The sequence below is a fragment of the Larus michahellis genome, chromosome 1, assembly GCF_964199755.1.
Source record: "Larus michahellis chromosome 1, bLarMic1.1, whole genome shotgun sequence".
Taxonomy (NCBI): Eukaryota; Metazoa; Chordata; class Aves; order Charadriiformes; family Laridae; genus Larus; species Larus michahellis.
In genome coordinates this window covers 53,523,427-53,537,322 of record NC_133896.1, presented here as the reverse complement: position 1 = coordinate 53,537,322, position 13,896 = coordinate 53,523,427, and the positions used below count along the sequence as shown (strand labels likewise).

Here is a 13,896-nt window from a genome sequence, read left to right as displayed (position 1 = left end):
GCGTGCAGTGTGAAGCTGCGGGAGGTACTACCATGTCTGGAAGAGGCAAGGGCGGGAAGGGGCTCGGCAAGGGGGGCGCCAAGCGCCACCGCAAGGTGCTGCGCGACAACATCCAGGGCATCACCAAGCCGGCCATCCGCCGCCTGGCTCGGCGCGGCGGCGTCAAGCGCATCTCGGGGCTCATCTACGAGGAGACGCGCGGCGTTCTCAAGGTCTTTCTGGAGAACGTGATCCGCGACGCCGTCACCTACACCGAGCACGCCAAGAGGAAGACGGTCACGGCCATGGACGTGGTGTACGCTCTCAAGCGACAGGGGCGCACCCTCTACGGCTTCGGCGGCTAAACTCGAATCGCAGACCTTGCACTGTCAAAACACAAAGGCTCTTTTCAGAGCCACCCACAAACTTCACAATGAGAGCTGTTGATTACTGCAAAAAATACTAAAAAATTAACAGAAGCAAAGCTATGAAAATGCATAACTCAGTTGTGCAGTGTATTGTATTTTAGTCAATGTGCATTATTTGCTATGTGTATAAAAATATAATTCAGAAATCTGATAGAATACCTTTAGGTTTTCATTTGCAATTGCAGCTCTTTTTAGGAAAGCGTGGGAACCAGAAGTTCTTAATAATCTCATTAGTAAGTGTAACCTCAGTGTACCTTTTACTATGTATTTAGATACATTGTTCTTCCTAGTGAGGATGATACCACCATTAGTGTCAGCTGCAAAGCACAATGATTGTGTAGATGCAGCGCCTAAACTGACAAGTAACAGGACGGAAGTGCCTATAATTACGTTGATATTTTTTACTCCAATAGGAATGGAAAGATTACAATCCTCTAATTTGCATAACGCCCTTATAAATAGGGGTGGCAGTCGCCATTTTCGATGTTGTGAGGTACAGTGAAGATCTTGGAAATAAACTTTCAAGGATGCCTGAGCCGGCCAAATCTGCCCCAGCACCGAAGAAGGGCTCTAAGAAAGCTGTCACTAAGACGCAGAAGAAGGGTGACAAGAAGCGAAAGAGAGCAAGGAAGGAGAGCTACTCCATCTACGTGTACAAGGTGCTGAAGCAGGTGCACCCCGACACGGGCATCTCGTCCAAGGCCATGAGCATTATGAACTCCTTCGTCAACGACATCTTCGAGCGCATCGCCGGCGAGGCCTCGCGCCTGGCGCACTACAACAAGCGCTCCACCATCACCTCGCGGGAGATCCAGACGGCCGTGCGGCTCCTGCTGCCCGGCGAGCTGGCCAAGCACGCTGTCTCCGAGGGCACCAAGGCCGTCACCAAGTACACCAGCTCCAAGTAAAAACGGTTTAAAAATCTAACCCAAAGGCTCTTTTAAGAGCCCCCACGCTTTCCTAAAAAGAGCTGTAATTGCAAACTAAAACCTAAGGGTATTCTATCAGATTTCTGAATTATATTTTTATATACATAGTAAATAATGCACATTGACTAAAATACAATACACTGAACAACTTTTGAGTTATGCATTTTCATAGCTTTGTTTCTGTTAATTTTTTAGTATTTTTTGTAGCAATATTTTTGTAATAATCAACAGCTCTCATTGTGAAATTTGTGGGTGGCTCTGAAAAGAGCCTTTGTGTTTTGACAGTGCAAGGTCTGCGATCCGAGTTTAGCCGCCGAAGCCGTAGAGGGTGCGCCCCTGTCGCTTGAGAGCGTACACCACGTCCATGGCCGTGACCGTCTTCCTCTTGGCGTGCTCGGTGTAGGTGACGGCATCGCGGATCACGTTCTCCAGAAAGACCTTGAGAACGCCGCGCGTCTCCTCGTAGATGAGCCCCGAGATGCGCTTGACGCCGCCGCGCCGAGCCAGGCGGCGGATGGCCGGCTTGGTGATGCCCTGGATGTTGTCGCGCAGCACCTTGCGGTGGCGCTTGGCGCCCCCCTTGCCGAGCCCCTTCCCGCCCTTGCCTCTTCCAGACATGGTAGTACCTCCCGCAGCTTCACACTGCACGCCGACAGCGCGGCGGAGCCGCGGTATATTCCCCGGGAGCCGACCTGGTTGAGGACTGCGGCGGGAGGCGGGCACTCGGACGCCGTCTCCGCCCTTTCCCCCGCCCACCGCCCCCGGGCGGCCCCCGCGCGCCTCGGCACGGGCTTCCCGCGAGGCGGCGGCACAGGCGCTTGCCCCGCCGCTGGCCCCCGGGACGCCTCCGTCGGCTCCGCCTGTGGCCAGCGGCCCCGGGCTCCCGCCCCGCCCGGCCCCTGCCCGCTCTCAGCCGGTGCGCCTTTCCCCTTCTTTCCTCTCCCGCCCCGTCCCTGCCCCCCCCACTTTGCGCGGGTGACGGTTCCGAGGCGGCTCCGTGTCTCCGTCGGTGGCAGGAGCAGGGGGCGGCGGCGCGCCCGTCGCCGTGCCGGGCCCGTGCCTCACTGCTGCGCGCGGGTCTGCGGCAAAATCCGACCAATCCGTGTCCGCGCTGGGCGTTGCCGCCCCGCCCCGCCCCGCCGCCCGTCCCCGCTCCCGCTTACGCTTCGGACACTTCCTATGCTGTTTTTTTAGGTATTTATTGTTAGTATTTGCCTGCATAAAGACCTTCCTCGGGTGTATTTAAATAATCTCTGCCAGCCTAGTCCTCCTCGACCTACAGCTTCTTTCTGGTACTAAGTCCTTCCACGTCTTGCTTAAAAGAGGAGGGGAAGGAAACGCTCTAGCCGCGTGATAAGAGGAATGTTTTTATCCCTTTTTTAAGTGTAACTTGGGATTTCCTCCGTGTGGATTAAAACGTGATCGGGTTTTAGTAGGTTTTTTTTTATTTGTTTCTTTTTTTCCTCGCAGCACATGCACACAAACACACAGATACATACTTAAATCCGTGTTACCCGTACCTATCAAGCATATTTTTTGACCATTGAAAGAAAATCTGAAAGCCTAAAGAATTCTTCTGAGAGAACAGACTGTAACCAAGCAGCACAAATTGCAACTTTGTGTTCAGGGAATGCTTCCAACTGGCGAAGCAAGAGCCCTGTTCTTGCTCATCACCTTAATGGAGACAAAAAACTGTTACAACACTCTGATACTAATGCTTGATATAACTAACTCCTTGCTAAACATGTGCTATTTAAATAGGAATGCTACTCATATTTTTAATGGTTAAAACCAAAATACTAATATTAGAACACTAACTTTCCTGGGTTGAGGCAGACTTGCTCAAACTAATAAACTTTACTTCCTGACAAAGATAATATTCAACTCATTTGTACTGAGGTCAAACACAATTTCACAATTAAAAAAAAAAAAAAAGTTTCAGGCAACCTGGTGTTTTTCTTTTCTTCTTTTTCACAGCACATATTTTCACAAATTTCTAGTGATTTTGTCAATAAGAAATAATTTTTCCATTTAACAGAGCAATATTTAAATAAACATAAATAAGTTTTTAAGAAATGTGAAAAATAGAATTTTCTTAAAAACTTTTCAGGTATTTTGTTTCGGTGTGGTTTCTGTTTTAATTTGCATTTAGTCTTCCTATTATGATAACTCATAACATTATGCAAGTCCTTCACTAGCATAATTTCGTGGAACTTCTGTGGAAATGAGAAAAAAGAAGTATTTTAGTGCAAACAGCCCCACCCCCTTGCATTTTTCTTATTTATTATTCATAATGGCTCACACATTTTTAGGGTAAGAAATGTACCTAGTTCTTTCCCTTTACCATTTCTCCCTCATCCCCCAGAAAGTGTACTAGATACATGTGCAAAAAGAAAATTGCTGTCCTTTTAGAGGATATATACCTATATTTGTGTATTTCTTTATATAGATTACTTTTTCCAAACACAGAAATAAAAAGCAGCAGGGTTTTCTTCTTTAAATATATACCGTTATCTTTTAACTCTTTTTCCAGACCACCTTGTTCAAAATTCTTATGCCTTCTTTTACGAAATTATGTAAATGTATTGATAGAATCTGTTTTATGATACAAGCAATCGCCTGCTTTGGAATTGTGAGTACCTCACTTAGGGAAGTGTCATAGCCTGTTTGGTTGGGTTTTTTTTTCCTTGATATGAGGCCCTCTTGGCTTTTCTGCTTAGTCACCTTCTTACAAACAGCTTTCTATTTGATTCCTACATTTGTGAAAAATAGTGAAGGTATTGTTGGCTTTCACCATAATAACAAGGCTATAAATCTTTGACTTATAAGGATAACTAACCTTTAGTAAATTAGGAAACATGAGAAACCTCAAAGATAACAACTAACAGCAACTATGAAGAAAAACATCCTGAAGAAAAACACCCGAGAGAAACAAAAGAGAACTCCAAAAGTCTCCACAAGTGATTAACAGAAGGAAACAGACACATAGGAGAAGGGAGTTGATGATAATCGATCCTACCAGAAGGAAACACATGCATGGGAAGAGGGAGCTGAAGATCATCGATCCTCAGGAACAATTCAGAAGGAAACACACAAATAGAAGAGAAAAAGGACTAATAATAATCAATCATTATAAACAATTACTCTGTCTAAAATAGTGAATACATATGCAATATTGAATGTATATAAGACATGGTTGAAGTGTTAGCTGGGGTGCCTCTGACTTGAGTCATGCACCCGGCGCTGTGCTTTTGCTTTATTGACTTTGTCCCTATAATAAAATAAGTGCCATTTCTGTTTAAGGGATCTGGCTATTTATTACACATTTTAACTAGTCTCTTCTACAATTAAATCATAGATCTATTAGCACGTGTGTATCAGCCTCCAGTCAGATAAACCCCTTATATTTAAAAAGCAAAAGCAATTAACAACTCCAAAGCCCAAATCAGGATTTAAGTAAAGACATCTATAGGATTGATGGATAAATTAAACGGTTATGGAAAGATATCTCAAGGAGGAAAAAGGGTAAAATACCATCCCTTTTGCCACAACCAACACCTGGAGGAGCCTCATGGAGGGTCTCGGGGAAACTCTGGGAGCTCTGCTTTGCATTTCCGGGGGACAAGGCTGAGGGTGGCTGTGCTATATAGTAAAGTAGTGGAGTTCCACGCCTATATTGGGACAGTGTAATAACTAGTGGGAACTTTAAATTGTGCTTTTAGTTAAATAGCTGATAAGCAGGAACTCTTAAATGTTCTTTCTAATGCAACAAAAATAAAAACAAACCAAACCCCAAGTACTCTTGAGGATACAAACTATCAGTATTTGGAAGTATTCCTAAAATACAATGTATACAAGCATTCAAAAAAATACAATGTATTTTGAAGTACCTCTAATGTGGTTTTAGCACCATTCATTCCAGGGCCATCAAGCCATATAAATTTTATAGGGATAAGTTAAGAACTTCCTATTTGGCCTAAGTCTAAAGATCCCAGCAGTTACAGATGTCTGGAAATGTATAACAACTGCATATACACACACATATATATTCATATAACAATTGCTATTCAGTCCTCATAGCATGCAACCAGTGTTGACTACCTCACATTAAACTGGCTGTTCATTTTATTTCCGTGTAGACCGCACTTGTGCTGCCACAAGGTGAACTCAAACTCTGCACCCACCTGCCTAAACGATGGGTGAAACAGCAAGAACTGGTAACGCTGCTGACTCTGCTGCGCTTCTCGGGCATTGTGTGCTGAGGTGGGGTGACACATTTGGTCTGGTGAAACTTCTGTGTTGTGTTGGCCTGGAGATTACCAAAGTAGTCTGAGAGTGCCAGACAAGGGCAATACATATATTTTTTTTGGTGTCTGTATAGTTTACCTCTCTTAGACTTTTAAAATAATCTCTCCTGAAAGTGGACTAGTCCATATCCATGTAAATGAGCTTCATTTTTTTTTTTTCCTCATTGTGTTCCTTTTCCCTAAAAACAAACCACCACCAACAAAAATCTACCCGGTGACCCTGCTTGGGGAAAACTGATGGGAAGGTCAAAACTGGCACAACTAAGGAAAATAATATTCCATTTCAACAACCAGCACCATACTTAATTTAAAAGGGGGGTGGGGGGGGGGAAGCTTTCTTAATGTTTTATTCCACTATATAACTACACTGAATTGTAGATAGCATGGTTATTTGCTTAGAAGTTTTTTAATCTCAGTGTGACCATGATTTTTGACAATAAGCTGGTTGGCTGCAGCAAAGCACACGGAAATTCTCAAATGTTACTTATCATCACAGTGGGGATCTTACCTACATTTCATGGACTACCAGTAGTCTGAATTAATTCTGCTCCTTGAACTGGCATCTGAAACACACACAAAGTTTTGCATTTGATTTTTGGCTGTTCCTGAAAAGCTGTGTGCCAGAAAGCACCCTTCTTTCCCTTTCCATTATGCTTCTTACATCATGTTTTAAGCTCTGCATCCTCATTCATGTTGCAACATTGGCACATTGTGCTAAAATCCATGGGAGCATATTGAACATCTATTGAAAATCATTTCATGTTCCCTCTGGAACAATTTCTTATTAATGGCCTCACAGATAGAAGCTCTTACAGGCCAGCATTTAGTATAGCTTTACCAATTTGTCCTGATGGGTCAGTGATGTGCTTGGGATAATACACAAAACCACAGATGCAGAGAGAATGGGGGTGCTCATAACTACCTCAAATACTCATGACATGGGGCAGGCATGCAAGGAAATGTTGGAAGGTCTTCGCAAATGTATGGTGATGGGTCAGGAGAAAGGTTAAAGAGAGCAGTGAAAAGGATACAGAGGAGATTTGAGCAGCTTTTTGAATATCTTGACTACATTTAATCTCCACATGTGCAACAGAACAGATGACACAGCACAGCACAGTCTTTGCTGATGTACAAAGGTGGGGTCATCAAGCCCAGTAACGTATTTTCTTTCCAGTCCTCTGCTGGCAACTTGTCACAGTGCTTCGGGGTAAAACAGCCTGTAAAACAGGGAATTATTTCTTGAACTGAAGCCATACTGTAGGAAAGGCAGCTATTGCTTTTGCAGAGGAGAAAAGCCATTTCCATCAGAGGTGACAAGACAAGGGAATGACTAAGACAAAGAGGCTCCAGCAAAGGCTTGTAGAACATTTCTTATCACACAGACAAAAGGACAAACTGATTCATACTGCATTAGTGTCTAGAAGGGTAGTCAAACATTTAACCAGGGCTAATGACATTGAGCAATTTTTTTTTTACCCAAAAGAAAATAAAAAAAACTAGTCAGATAATCCCTTTAGGTGTAGCATAAAGAGAAGTAAACAGAGGCAAGACATCTGGGAAGAATTTTAGGTGCCTTGGAAAGACTGTGAACCCTGGAATACCCAACCAATGGGAAACAGGGGAGGGAAAAATTCGGCCGGGATTAGGGAATAAAAAGGTGCATTTCAAGAACTGAAAGTGTGCCTACTTGCTAGGTCACCCGCTCTTGCAAGAACGTGAATAAAAACGTGTTTCACAGAGGATTCTGCCTGAGCCTATTTCATTCAGACCGAAATTTATTTCTCACAATATGCTACCACTGCCTGGAAGCTGGATAACAAATAGTACTTTCTCTATGATTAACTTTTAATTGATGTTAAGAAAAAGGAGAAGAAGAAAAAAAAACAGCAAACAAACAAACAAAAAAAAAAAACAAAAACACCCCTACACAACATCTAAACACTGATGTGCTGCAGCAAAGCTCAGTGCAAGAACGGGAAGGCATTTTTATTTCAAAGCAAAAGCGATTTCACTCGTGCAGTCACACTCACACTCGAGAGACCAAATTTGCAAGTGGGCAGGCCAGCATTGCTTGCAGGGACAGGCAGGACAAGGAATGCTTGCTATGAGCCCTCAGCAGGTCTCCAGGGCGGGGGAGGTGTTGGCTACAACGTGCTTGTCTTTGGGTGGCCTCTTGTGCAGCTTAGCAGCTAACAGCAATCCTATTCTTCTGTCTCTCCAACTCCAACGCTTCTGTGACCGTTGGAATTTACTCACCAACTGTTCTCTCCGTAGCTGAATGCCTTATTGGTCCAGGACTGATCGTTATCTTCCTCTCATCTTCTCTCAATTGCTTTAGTTTATACTGTCCCTTGTTTTATCCTGGGCTTTGTTTTCACAGCCAGACAAGCTGCAGGTAGATACTTTGGGATCCTGATTACCTGCTATCTAGGGGCAATTGACACCCTCCACAATTACAGCTATTGTGCTCTTCTTTCTGATGCTTGCATATACTACGTATTTCCAGATATCTGTGAATACGCGGGTTTTTTTTTCCCCACATTTCTGGGCAAATGTGAATTTTTCACAGCTCACTATTTCAGTTGTTAGCGTTGTATGAGTAGTCATCAGAGTGGTAAAGGCCACCACTCTTTTCTCAGAGAAATTAAGGCTTCAGAGTTTAGCAGTTGCAGAATAGTGAAGTGTTCACCAAAAGTCAGGAAAGTGGCCTTTGTAACTCTGCTGGACGCTGGAGCTCCGTACTGTCGCCTAGGATGTTCCTAGAGTGGGAGGTGAGAGTTTCCACACAGGCTGCAGCCTGGATGCCTCAGCACTTTGCCACAGTGATGTCCCATAAGTAATAACTGGCTGTGGATAAAGGAGATTGAAAGTCCAGGAGATGAGACATTCCTAGCAAGCAGTACATGCTACATTTCTTCGTGGTCTATACCATGTTATGTTTTCCTCCTAACTTTTAAAAAGTTGTAGAAATATTTGCCAGACACAGTTTTAGAACTTCTAGGGCAACACATCTTTTACGATATACAGAACACTATAACACCACCATTTTATAGTTAGAAGAGTTTGCCTCCCAAAGCCAAGGTATCAAATTGAGCTTACAGTTTTCAACTACTAGCTGTTTTTATCAAATTTGTCTCTTTGTTTGCATTGTTTTAAATACTACATTCCTTCGGTGGTTGCCTTTTTACTATTAGTCATTTTTACTTCAGTCACAGCTTTGCTGAGAATAGAGCTTGCCTTTTGACTATTGCTTCATGGTAGCCGACAAGCAGTACTTCCTAAAGCTCACCTATATATAATATAAAAACTTAGCAAATGATCACACTGTTGTGACAGCGATGTTTGTACATGTACAGTCTGAAAGATGTTTATACTCAGCTGAAGATACAACACGCCCTGAAAGTGAGAGAGAAGAAAGGTTGCAGCAAGGCAGTACTGCCCAGGCCGGTAGGAAACCTGAGGCTGGCTGAGATCCGACTTCACTCTTTCTGGTTACTAAAGACCGTAACCAACAGGTGATTCACTTGTGAGGCAGCCCTGAAGAGGGATTTGCAAATGAAAAGAATGTGGTAGGATGTTTAGGATTTATCTTTACATACTGGTTTGCCTGGAAACAACCATATCCCTTTTACTAAGTTTTTACGTTACAATAGCCAATTCAAATGAAAACCTCACTTCTTTTTCATGTGAATAGATCTGTTTAGAGCTTTTCAGAAACTTAAAAATGTCAAGAAGGGCTGATACAAATATTTTTGTTGCAGAAAAAATGCTTTCAATCAGACCTTGTTTTATATATTCCTGATGAAAGGAAGTATTTCACAAGGACCTCGGTGGTTATACTCTAGTTTATCCATTGGATTTATAGGGAGTACATTCTTCCAAGCAGTCATTTGAGCCAGATTATACTATGAGTGATCTGGCAGTGTTGGAGGATGACCAAACAGCCAGGAACAATCTTAACTGTGAGAAATAAATTTCGGTCCAAATGAAACAGGCTCAGGCAGAATCCTCTGTGAAGCACATTTTTATTCACGTTCTTGCAAGAGCGGGTGACCTAGCACACTTTCAGTTCTTGAAATGCACCTTTTTATTCCCTAATCCCGGCCGAATTTTTCCCTCCCCTGTTTCCCATTGGTTGGGTACTCCAGGGTTCACAGTCTTTCCAAGGCACCTAAAATTCTTCCCAGATGTCTTGCCTCTGTTTAATTCTCTTTATGCTACACCTAAAGGGATTATCTGACTAGTTTATTTCTTTCCCTTTTGGTAAAAAAATTGCTCTATGTCATTAGCCCTGCTTAAATGTTTGACTACCCTTCTAGACACTAATGCAGTATGAATCAGTTTGTCCTTTTGTCTGTGTGATAAGAGATGTTCTACAAGCCTTTGCTGGAGCCTCTTTGCCTTAGTCATTCCTTTATCATGTCACCTCTGATGGAAACGGCTTTTCTCCTCTGCAAAAGCAATACCTGCCTTTCTTACATTAACTCAATATCTCACCGAGCATCTAAAGTCACCTGCAAAAGCACCTTACAGGATGGCCAACAGCCGCGCAGGGAAAAGTACCATCAACTCCAAGCCAGTCCTCAGCCACTCAGCAAACTGGTCTTGTGGAGAGCCAGCTCCTGCCTGGCAGCATTCATCAGCTCAGCCCCTCCTGCAAAAAGCACAGGAATGCTCTTGGACCTTGCTGGTACCAGAGCACTCTCCACTTCCACTCTTGTTTTGAGTTAGGAAATCTTGCACTAAGTTACCCATGAGTGCCTCAGACTAAAGAAGTCTTATGTCACGTAATCTCTCTATGGCAAATCCAGTTTTATTTCTTATTCCTGTTGTTTGAGGTTTTTATTTTGTTTTAGCAAATATTTTCCACAATCTATTCTGTATCAGACTTAACAGATATTCAGATTTTCTGAATTTTATAGAAAGTGCAAGATATTTTTTAAATCCCTTAAGTAATTTATCTTTGTTCAAGTAAAACCAATAAATCTAATGAAATACTCTTGATATCAGTTCTTATTCATATCTTGCAAAAGGATTTTTTCCCCCCTCCCCCAACCTACATCCGTTTTGGCATTTTTGCTGCTGCTCTTTTATAAGTGATTCAAACCATATGCAAACTGATAGGATTCCAGATAGGATTTATCACTTGTGTAAGGAGAAAAGAGCAAAGCCCAGTGTTTCAACTGCAATCAGTCTGCCACTGTTCAACATATCACTACTACAACCATCTGCAGCTCTACAGACTTCAAAATCCACACAGTAAATTCTTCCTAACTGCTAGCCTGGTCCGATAGGACAAGCTACGATAGATTACTATTAGTGCCCTTTCATAATATATTACGGTCCAAAACTACTTCAGACACTACAATTTAGCTCACCCTTCCTGCAAAAAAAAACACAAACACAAACCAAAAAGCACACAACTCTCAGAACGAGTCCAAGCAATACTATAGTTATTAAAACAGTCCAAGGTCTTCAATAGACTAGAAGAAAAATGATAGAGATTAAGACCGATAAAAACTGTTTCTCTTTCTCACTCCTCAAAAATCATTTATTTCTTGAGCATAAGAGCATAAAAAAAAAAAAGACCATAATTTCTGACCCCAAATCCTGCTGAAACGTAAGTATTCTGACCCTTGGCTTACATAAGTTACTAAATATCCATTATATAAAATATTAAAACTGGCTATTTTACTTGATTTAATTATTACATATTTTATCGCAAATGCACATAAACAGGTTTAGAGAAATAAATAGACCTCTCGCTATCACAGACAGTTACCGGGAAACGAGTTTGCTTTCACTAATCTCATTTCTGCAACACACTGGTAAATCATTTACTCAAAAAAAAAAAAATCTGAAAAATCCAAATCCTATGACAATGAAAAAAATGGGGGGGGGGGGAAATCACATAGACTATCTTAATTCCCAAAGTACTATTCCCGATACTTTCCCTCCTCCCTTTTACCCTTCCGATGTTAAGTAACAGAAAATGGCTGAAAGTGAGAAAAACAAGGGAAAGAAAATGGTGTATCGAGGCACTTGATTGGTCAGATTTTGCTGCAGAGTCCAAGTTCCTGACACAGAGAAAGGAAGATTTCCCAAGACGAAGCGTATCAGCCCTTAACAGAAAACCCGAGAGTCTTACAGTTTTCGGCTTCCCAAAAGAAATATTCCCTCTAAGCAATTCCTGGGGCTCCTTGTTTCGGAGCGTTGATGAAAGCTCTATTCAACTCAATCCAACCGCTTCTTAAAGGCACAGCTGCACATTTGTAGCGTTGAAAAAACAATTATAATCACATTGTATTTACATTATATTACATTGTTTCCAATACTTCAATAGAACAGCAAGATCTTCAAATTACATGAAACGGCCTGCACTATATATATATATATAAAAGTTAAAGGCGATATAAGTGACAGATAATTTTAGAAATCTAGATTTTTCAGGAACTTATTACTGATCTATTGAGTAGGAAGGCAAAGGGTTGTGCAGCTGAACTCACAGTCAGGGAGAGACCCCTTTTTCCAGGTATGTTCACGAAAAAAAAATTAAAATCACCGAATACGACGGATAGAGAAGAGTATCCGTTTAACAATAATTCTGATCTCGATGTCAAGTTTTTAATCACAAATACTCCTTGGAAAACAGTTCCCCTGTGCTCAGTTCAGCAAATATTTCTGGGAGCCTAAACTCAGATGGAGAAAATTTATCTAAATGGTCGTCTGTAATCATTCAGAGGGGGCGATTACGGTATTATCGTACTCAGAAGCATGAAGGATGCCCCGAGTGTGCCCCAGAGAAGACACCTCTTTGAAAACGGGAGTGGCAGAAATTACCCTTGTCACCCCCCTACTCCCAGCTTTGCCTGGAAATACAACGTTTATCTCAGGAATGAAGAAGTGCTTCAGAAGGGCTGAAGCTGCCCGGGGGAGGTCGTTCACGACAGGGACACTCAGACCACGAGTGACAAAAGCACCGAGAAAACTACCGACCCTGCGCATTTCCTGCAACGGCGGGAAAAGACTTTATGCTCCTTCAGAAAAAAGAAACACCTCTCTCCGCCAAAAAAAAGGGGGGGGGGCTGTTGGAAAACAGTACTTCTGTCGGGATAATAAAATGTAATGTTGTTAAATACAGGAAGTAAACGCAGCATAGGCAGAAGCATTTACATTAGCCTTCCACTGAATAAATCTTCTCTAATCGAGAACACAGAGTTCTATAGTCACGTTTATAAATTAAACGAGTTTGTAGGATTAATTTTAAAACACAATCAGATAGAAAATACATTTACAAACCTCAAGGTAGGCATCTTAAAAGAAAAGCCCAAAATTAGACTTTAAGAGTTAAAAAGGCCCGAGAAAAAGCGCAGAAAGCAATTTTCACTTCAATTCTAGAGACTTACGCTAGCACGACCCCCGGAACAGGAATTACCACACCGCACTGTTCCACTACAGAGGACTTTTTCGACCCCTTTGAAACGTGACCCACTCATCTTCGTTTGGTACTTACTTGATGGGATACGGGGATCTTGATCACTGTAAAACTACCTGAAAAGCGCAAAGAAACGCATCGCTTCCTACACAGAAGTCAAGAATTTACAGCTCTCTTTAGTGGCCGTGTGGTGGCTCTTAAAAGAGCCTTTGGGTTTGCGATAGTCAGGAAGATCCGTTTTGCTAGGAGCTTAAGCGCGCTCGCCGCGGATGCGTCGGGCCAGCTGGATGTCCTTGGGCATGATGGTGACACGCTTGGCGTGGATGGCGCAGAGGTTGGTGTCCTCGAAGAGCCCCACCAGGTAGGCCTCACTGGCCTCCTGCAGCGCCATGACGGCCGAGCTCTGGAAGCGCAGGTCGGTCTTGAAGTCCTGCGCAATCTCGCGCACCAGGCGCTGGAAGGGCAGCTTGCGGATCAGCAGCTCCGTCGACTTCTGGTAGCGCCGGATCTCGCGCAGCGCCACCGTACCGGGCCGGTAGCGGTGCGGCTTCTTCACGCCGCCCGTGGCCGGCGCGCTCTTGCGGGCCGCCTTGGTGGCCAGCTGCTTGCGGGGCGCCTTCCCGCCCGTTGACTTACGCGCTGTCTGCTTCGTACGCGCCATCTTCCACAAATCAACTGCCTGACGCCGAGCGACAAGACTCTGCAGAGAAGTCAGCCGCGGGGCCCGCTATTTATAGCCACCACAGCCCTGTGATTGGCTGGCGGGACGGCGCGCATTCCATTGGACTATGGGAGGGATTTGAAAAGCCCGCCGTGGC

General features: G+C 43.3%; 4 protein-coding genes across 4 annotated transcripts; 2 read left to right on the top strand and 2 right to left on the bottom strand.

The window, feature by feature from the left end:
* The first annotated feature begins 32 nt into the window (after positions 1-32).
* Positions 33-519, top strand: LOC141737727 (histone H4). Its single transcript, XM_074572675.1, has one exon. The coding sequence runs from the start codon at positions 33-35 to the stop codon at positions 342-344; it is 312 nt and encodes a 103-aa protein (XP_074428776.1). The 3' UTR covers positions 345-519.
* Positions 520-898: 379 nt separating this feature from the next.
* On the top strand, positions 899-1,315 carry LOC141737726 (histone H2B 7). The gene has a single exon (XM_074572674.1). The coding sequence runs from the start codon at positions 935-937 to the stop codon at positions 1,313-1,315; it is 381 nt and encodes a 126-aa protein (XP_074428775.1). The 5' UTR covers positions 899-934.
* A 202-nt stretch (positions 1,316-1,517) lies between these two features.
* On the bottom strand, positions 1,518-1,973 carry LOC141737725 (histone H4). The gene has a single exon (XM_074572673.1). The coding sequence runs from the start codon at positions 1,952-1,954 to the stop codon at positions 1,643-1,645; it is 312 nt and encodes a 103-aa protein (XP_074428774.1). The 5' UTR covers positions 1,955-1,973; the 3' UTR covers positions 1,518-1,642.
* A 4,507-nt stretch (positions 1,974-6,480) lies between these two features.
* LOC141739432 (histone H3) lies at positions 6,481-13,858 on the bottom strand. Its single transcript, XM_074576655.1, has 2 exons — positions 10,158-13,858; positions 6,481-6,860 (listed from the first exon to the last, which is right to left on the bottom strand). The coding sequence occupies exon 1, from the start codon at positions 13,737-13,739 to the stop codon at positions 13,329-13,331; it is 411 nt and encodes a 136-aa protein (XP_074432756.1). The 5' UTR covers positions 13,740-13,858; the 3' UTR covers positions 6,481-6,860; positions 10,158-13,328.
* Positions 13,859-13,896: the final 38 nt, after the last annotated feature.

What these genes read in the sequence shown, in the direction of transcription:
- LOC141739432 (XM_074576655.1), bottom strand. Translation starts at nt 13,739, where the DNA reads ATGGCGCGTACGAAGCAGACAGCGCGTAAGTCAACGGGCGGGAAGGCG.
- LOC141737725 (XM_074572673.1), bottom strand. Translation starts at nt 1,954, where the DNA reads ATGTCTGGAAGAGGCAAGGGCGGGAAGGGGCTCGGCAAGGGGGGCGCC.
- LOC141737726 (XM_074572674.1), top strand. Translation starts at nt 935, where the DNA reads ATGCCTGAGCCGGCCAAATCTGCCCCAGCACCGAAGAAGGGCTCTAAG.
- LOC141737727 (XM_074572675.1), top strand. Translation starts at nt 33, where the DNA reads ATGTCTGGAAGAGGCAAGGGCGGGAAGGGGCTCGGCAAGGGGGGCGCC.